Below are 7,628 nucleotides of genomic sequence, written 5' to 3' on the forward strand. Positions count from 1 at the left end.
ATTATTCCTTCTAAGCTAAAGCATTGCACATAATTCTTTTCCAGAGCATAGGAAACTTGGAAACATGACTGTGACCGTAAAGAAGACTGTCCCCTCTCCCGAGGCCGTGCAGATTCTCTACCAGCGCATGAGATACGAGTACGCATTCTACCACTACGTCAAAGAGCAGTTCCACCTGCTGAAGCGCAAGTTTGGACTGAAGTCTCACGTCAGCAAGCCCCCTCTGAGGCCACAATTCTTTATTCCAACTCCACTGGAAACCGAGGAGCCGATGGATGACGAGGAACAAGATGATGAAAAGTGGCTAGAAGATATTTATAAGAGGTGATGCCAGCACTGTGTTGTCTCCATGGCTTTATCTCCCTTTTCAAGAAAGTTTTTCGTTTGGGGAAGAAAAATCCTTACAGGACTAAATTAATGCTCGGGTGCATTAAAAAGAACAAAACATACCCACATGTTGGGGTCATTGGGAGATGCCCGGTTTTGCGGGTTTTATTTGTTTAATTTTATTCTGTGTTTTTTTATTGGCTCCTTGCATCTTTCCCAGGTACACCAGATGGTTCCATCACAAGATGTCTTGTCACAAAATAGCTTCCCCCACCCCCACCCCAGCCCAGTATGATGGGAGAAGGAAAAGTGATGATATAGCCCATGGCCCAGTAACTTATCATTTGTAAATCCCTTGTAAAAATATTACCTCAGTGGTAGGAGACACCCAGACTTGTATATTTCGGTAGAAATACAAAACCACTTCAGAGACCAAGGAACCTACTCCAGAAGGATCTAAGAGGAGAAGGTAAGACAAATAAGGTATCAAAAGGGAGGATGGCCCTGGTTAAGTGGTTTCTACCCACATGGGTAGAATTCTGCCTCTGGTCCATCTCAGGGGACACCTTCACCAGGAGCAGTGTACTTATCTCTGAAAGAGCAAGTCGGTTTGTGCTACATCCCCAACCAATCTGGAGCCTGGAGTACCTTTCAAGGTCAACATGCATGGCAAGCTCCCTTGGGATATTCCATCTCCAAGCACCGTTCTGATAGACATCAAAGTAGCATAGCAGGGAAAAGAACTTGTTTGCTGTGTACACAAGGATGTAGGCAAGACAGGTAAAATATGAAGGTCATGTGGCATCAGGAAAAGGGCATGGTCTTGTCCTTTGCACCCAACATGAAACATCTTTCTCCCCAGCATTGCTTTAAGTGGAAGTCCCAGGAACCAGTTTAGCTCTGGTATTTGACTCCTGTGGCAGAAGTGCTAAGCCTGACCACAGATATTGCATAATCTATCAAACATCCCTGACCAAGTTGGGTCTCCTAGTATCTGGTACTATGTACTGTAGTCCCCTAAGAGGTACCTGCTTTCAGTAAAAAGGTGTCCTGAGTTCTGTGCAGGTAGCCTCATTTCTTATGGAACCTGCTCATTCCTGAGAACCCTATCTAGGGACATCAAAAAGAGAAGAAGCAAGAGCTTGTGGGTAAGAGACCGCTTGTCCTGCTTGATGATCAGGTGGCTGCCCCCAGTGTGATCTGAGTAGATGCTGGGCAGTTCCATCACCCCAAAATATCTCTTCTCTCTACCTTCCACCCCCCATCACCTGCCACCTATCAATGATGCCTTGGTTCAGTCATTAGAAATCTATTCCTGTGGATTCTGAAATGTCTTCACCTTAGAAAAAGGCCTGAAAATACATATTCTCCTGAGTGGGTAATATACAGCTAGCTGAGAAAGCCTTCCTGTTGGCCATAGGAAGGGTACTTGTGACAAATTTTGACAAATTTTTCCTCTAGAGCCAGCCCTTCAAGAGCACTAGCAAAGTGTGAATTGGGAATACTTACTAGTAAATATGAGTTTGACTTTACACAAACCACACATTTTCTACTTTTCAGAAACCAAGTCTCTCTAGAATTTTTTCTTCCTTCACTGAAATTGGATGGTAGCCAAGATATAAAGCAAGTCATTTGGAACCTGTCAAGTACATGCTAAAGCTGCATTATCACAAGATGTATTTAGGAGGCTCCAGCCCCAAGAGTCCAGTGAAGGCTGGACCACAGAGGCACAGAGTCCACCACTTGGGCCTCCTGTGGGCCTCCGTTCTGCCTCAGAGGACTTGGGCAGGGAAGTGACTAAGGGAAATGCTCTTAGAGGAAGAAATATCCTTTGTCCTGTTCAAAGGGAGCAGGGCCCTACCATTAGGCATACTTTAAAAAGCAACATGGAGATAGTTACCATATTCAAAACAAGTACAAGAACGGCTGCCTGGTACATTGCGAGTCATTTCTATGAAATTATATATAAAGAATGATGATTAGTTTACACACTGCAATCTCACAATCTGAAAGTAAAGTTGAGTTGGCTAAGTTTTCTCTGCTGTTTATCAGAACATCAGGACAATTGGTCATTCACAAAATTCATCTTCTTACTGCAGGTTCACGCGGGTATGTCTCCCTGTGTGCTCAAAGGCATTTCTTTTCAGCTGTGATCATTATAACTTCACAACAAAAGAGGCTGACCAATTTATTTGCATGGCCTTAATGTTATTTGGTCACAACAAACAACCTCGAGGTCCTAAAAGTCAAGGCACTTCATCAGTTTATTTGGCACACATGACAACATTTTTATGGCCCTGGGCCCAACACAGTTTGTACTTCATGAAATATATTGTACATTTTACATAGTTTAATTTAAAAAATACATTTAAGCTAGTTGATCTTTGACTGCCTTATTTATTATAACCTTTCAGCACATTCCAAGGTTTTAGTTACTCAGGAAGGAGTTAATTAAAATGATTTTATTTTGGTCTGATGGATGTTTTTTAAAAGGAAAATTATTATTATGAACCTTCAGCCTACTTTCCTTGAGTGCCATAAAAGTGCTTGTAAATCTTTTTTTTAAAGAAGAAAGAAAAAAATGGTGTTTCACATTGATGGAAGTTTTAAAATATATATGGAACTGAAACATTAGCTTAGCTAAAATAAAAGCAATCTGTGTTTGAGATGAAGTGTTCCTTAACTTATTCATTACCCTTAAAATAAATGAATACAAATAAGTTGAATTTTTTTTCCATTCTGTTGATAGCTGGAAATAAAAGTGCCTGTCGTTTCTCACAGCCCCTTCAACCTTCTTAATTAGCCGAGCTTTTTTCTTCAAGATGTGATTTTTAAAAGACGTATTCTTGCAATTATGTGACACCAAAAAAGCTGGCTGAAAAAAAATGAATTAGTCATTCATTCATCTAGTCGTGTATAAAAATACCAAACAACTGACTTTATTGCTATTCGCACCGATGGGTTTGGTGACAGGGTGCTACATCTGAATGAATCATCAGTCTCTGATATCAGGTATCTACGGGGCATGTCTATAGTAATGTAGGAAACGGAGGCCACATCACGTCTCATAGTATGTAAGCTGATCTCTTTCTTAGGCATGTAGAATCTCAAAAGCTGGATGATTCTAGCCTCTCAACTGAGAAGTCTTAATACAGAAATGCCCTCCCTGGGAAATTTCAGTCTGTGGTCAAATGGAACCTACAGAGAGAGAGAGAGAGAGAATCTCCATGCTTTCAATATATTGGACACTACGTTCCAATCACATGTGACTATTTCATAAAATAAAAGAATCAGAATCATGGTACTAAATAAAATAAAAATACATTTCAGTAATAACATGCTTTATTTCAAGTAAGAATCTGAGAATCTTAAACAGCAGGTGATAAGTGGTGACCCGTCTTTCTCATTAATTTGTTGTTCTTTAACCCAATCAAATGATGTTTGACTGAATGAACTTTAAAGCCAAAAGGACTAAACAAAAACTGTGCCACATCTGGGGTTGCTTGTTTGGTCTGAAGTTCTCTACAAATGTGCTATTACCTGTGCATTTATCCAATGAGTTATCTGGCTGTACATAAATTTTATAGATAATGACAGTATTTTGAAAAAGGCAGAAGGATGAACCATAACCATTAAGAAAAATAGCCCTGCAGGGTCAAAATTGTAAAATTCTCTTTAAGTAAATGTAAAGAGAACTTATTTTACTAAAGTGACTTACATCTGATGATAAATAAACCTATAAAAAATAAGCAAAGTACTTTAATATTCTACCAATAAAAAAAAAAAAAAACCTATTTTAAGCTAAAACCAAAAATAAGAGTCTGTTGAGAAAAACACATGGCACTTTTTTCATAGCCCAGGAAAGTCATTGTGGCATAACCCAATGCATCAGTTTGCTGCCATTACAAAGTACCACAGACTGGATGCCTCAAAAAACAGAAATTTACTTTCTCACAGTTCTGGAGGCTAGAAGTCCAAGATCAAGGTGTCAGCAGGGTTGGTTTCTCCTGAGGCCTCTCCATGGCTTGTAGGTACCTGCCTTCACCCTGTATCCTCACATGGCCTTCTCTCTGTCATGTGTGTGTCCTAATCTCCTCTTTTTATAAGGACCCCAGGATTAGGGCTCACCCTAATGACCTCATTTTAACTTAATTACTTCGCTAAAGACCTTATCCAAATACAGTCACATTCTGAGGCACTGGTTAAGACTTTAATATGTGAATTTTGGTGGTACACAATTTAGCCCATAACACCCAGATTATAGCAAAAAAATTAGAGCAGAGGAACTAGACACTGACTGGGAGAAAAGCAAGCCTCAATTTACAGACTCCTAGAGTTCCAGTGGGGCTCAGTGATGGTGACCTGGTCCCTCCCCTCATTTTACAGATGAGGAAAACCAAGGTCCCGAGAGGAGACACAAATATATCCCATGCTAACTTTGTCCATTGAGGGTTCACTTAACTTCTGAGCATCAACCAAATTAAAATTTGAAAATGATGATACAGCCAAAGTCCACCTGGTTGTTACCTGGAATCCAGAATGGAAATGATCAGGTACCTTCAGCCACAGCCAGTGTCATCTGCCACACTGAATCTGTGGGGCTCTCCTGGGAGTAGGGGTTGGGACCCACTCCCTTCCACAAAGGGAAGCCCTGTGGGTTTTCGGTCACTTACATCCTTAGACAGATGCCAAGTAAATATGTTTTTCTAGATTATTCTTTCTACTCAAAGGACACAGAGAGGTTCTTGTTTCTTGGTAAACAGATCAGGCCATGTTTGCCCATCTCAGACTACAGAGCTGTATTTCTCTTAAAAGCAAAAATGAAGATTCATGCCCTACTTCCTGTAAGGAGTTTCAGATGGAGCCACCTCAAAAACTATAGTCAAAATGCAGTTCATAAAACTAGTTGAGGTTGAGTGCAAATATGCCCCTGGAAAAGCAGAACTAGAGGATAAGCAGACCTGAGCACTCGCAGGCCTCCTCGGCCGACGGTTTTACTCACTCAAGAATTCCTTTCTGCCTAGGGCAGGCTTGGCGCACTGCTCCGAGCTCTGCTAATTCCCAAGGAACACCCAGGCCCACAGATGTTCATGGGTCACAGAATCATGAACTGACCACTTGTGCATTTTGGATTTCAACTTGTAAACATGGGGATTCCCTTTTTTTAAAAAAAAAAAAAAAAAAGGAGGGGAAGAAAAATCACCATGCAAAGGAAAAATGTGAGCTAAGTCTTTCCTTTTGGAATCTTGGCATGTGAATTTAGCTATCTTCAAGCTGGCTTTCACCAGACACTGTATGCTTTGAGCAGGCATGAACAGTCTGCCCTACACTGCGCTGCCAGAACATTCAGACTTGACCTGTGACACGCCTCTTATTCCAGCCCTGAGCAGAGACAGCCCAGAGGACGGGCCCTGCCAGACCCAGCATGCTGGCCATGACGTGCAGCTAGAAAGGCGGTGGAAACCGGGGAGCACAGGGGTTGACTGACCAGGGGCACAGGCTGCACATCAGCGAAGTCCCAGAGTTCGAGTCCCAGCTGCTCTATTTCACTGGGTGTTGGAGTCAATTACTTGACCTCCTGATGCCTGAAGTCAACCCAGCAGGAAAACATTAGCGAGAAAATAGGACATCCATTGAAAATCAAGAGCTGCTTCTAGGATGAACTATAGCCCGCCCTCCACCCCTAAATGCTGAGAGACTGAGCCACAGTCCTTCCTAAGCTGACGAAGGGTTTCTTCTCTCCACAAAACACTGTATGCTCAGCAAGAGCGCATAGAACTACACATAATTCCAGGTTCGTGGATGCCTCCGATCCCTCACATCTGGGAGTGTTGTTGCCTGATGTGCTGATGAGTACATGGAACACAGTCCTTCTGAAGTATGAATTGAGCCCGTGGGAAGAGGCACATTCTACTAGATATACAGGGACCTGTCCTAAAGAACCATCCCATCCCCACTTCCTGGCCTGGTTTCTGCTATTCTGCTTACCATGCTATTATCCAAGACAAACCACCCTGTGTGTTTCCATTTTTCTGGAACATTCTTGGGGAGGAGTTTGTCTAGCTGTGAGTTACATACAGGATTCATCTCTAATTCACAGCTTGTACCAAATATAGGCTTCCTTTAACTTTTTCTTTAAAGTACCCTGTGTATCTGTGACCCTGTTAATGAGCCTAAAACATCCATGTGAACTAGTATAGGTTCAGTACCAAAAAAAGTTTTACTAAAGATTGAAAACCTGGCAGGATGGAGTACTGTACTTTTTGGAATCTCGGTTCTCATGGTCAGAAGTAGCATCACTGCTGTGACGTTATGGGAGAAATCTGGTAGTGATTTTGTGGGCTGTTGGCGTGTTCAGCATGGATGATCCTTCTGACACCACAGCAGGACTGCCATCCATGGGTTGAGACTTTAGTACGTTGCCTTTCTAATTTTTCATATGTGGAAGAGGATTATAACACTGACCACAAATTCTGTATAGTCATCCTATTTGCTGCTTGTACCAAATTTACTATGTTCTTTTCTCCTTTCACCATACTTTCCTATTTGTTCTTCATCTTTGATTGGAAGTTAATGAAATTCTAATCCCATGCATATTCTCAAAGGATAATTCACAAACCAGGTTATGAGATAGGCACGAAAAAAAATCGTGTTAAATAATTTGGGAAATGCTGCGGTCGGTAGTGTGTTGTCACACAGTACAGTGGTGTGTTAAGAGCATACTAAAGGCTCTGAGGAATGCTGCACCTTAAAAAAAATCAGTGTATCTTTGTTGAACCTCCAAATTTCTCAAAATTATTTGCTATAGAATCCTTATTTGATAAGACTCATTAATATCCATCCTATGGAACTAGTGTTTCGGAGATTACACTTTGAGAAGTGTTGCTTTACTATAAGTCATTATATTCCATTTTTCCCCACTGGAAGAGTTGCTTTCTTTCTGCTTTGGTTCAATTTGGGGGCTTCATCTGCTATGGTTCAATTTTGGTCATGTATCCCGCTTAAGGAAAATATACTTGCAGATAATTAACATTTTGATAAATAAAAGATGGGGTTAACAAGGAATCGTCTTTCACTTTTGTGTATTCTTCCTAATTACATTCTCCTATCTCAGGAAAAAGTAGAAACACTTGAAAATAAGGTTTTAAAATACTTATAAATATTATTTGGGTACCTCAGTTCAATTCATTACTGCCATGACAACCGGTGCTAAACTCCAAATGAATAAAGGACATCCGCCCCTTTCTTCCCTGGCCTGTGGTTGCCTGTGCAGTAGGAAAGAAAGCAGTGTGGTCCCAATA

At 41.2% G+C, this 7,628-nt stretch overlaps 1 protein-coding gene across 1 annotated transcript in view; it reads left to right on the forward strand.

Annotated features, from left to right (window-relative positions):
* The window catches only part of UST (uronyl 2-sulfotransferase), a 276,233-nt gene extending 273,568 nt beyond the window's left edge, over nucleotides 1-2,665 (forward strand). The window contains exon 8 of the mRNA XM_063097233.1: nucleotides 45-2,665. Coding sequence (XP_062953303.1) covers nucleotides 45-328 — 284 coding nt within the window. The 3' untranslated portion in view covers nucleotides 329-2,665. The remainder of the gene's footprint in view (nucleotides 1-44) is intronic.
* Nucleotides 2,666-7,628: the final 4,963 nt, after the last annotated feature.

Source organism: Cynocephalus volans, chromosome 5 (genome assembly GCF_027409185.1).
Source record: "Cynocephalus volans isolate mCynVol1 chromosome 5, mCynVol1.pri, whole genome shotgun sequence".
Taxonomy (NCBI): Eukaryota; Metazoa; Chordata; class Mammalia; order Dermoptera; family Cynocephalidae; genus Cynocephalus; species Cynocephalus volans.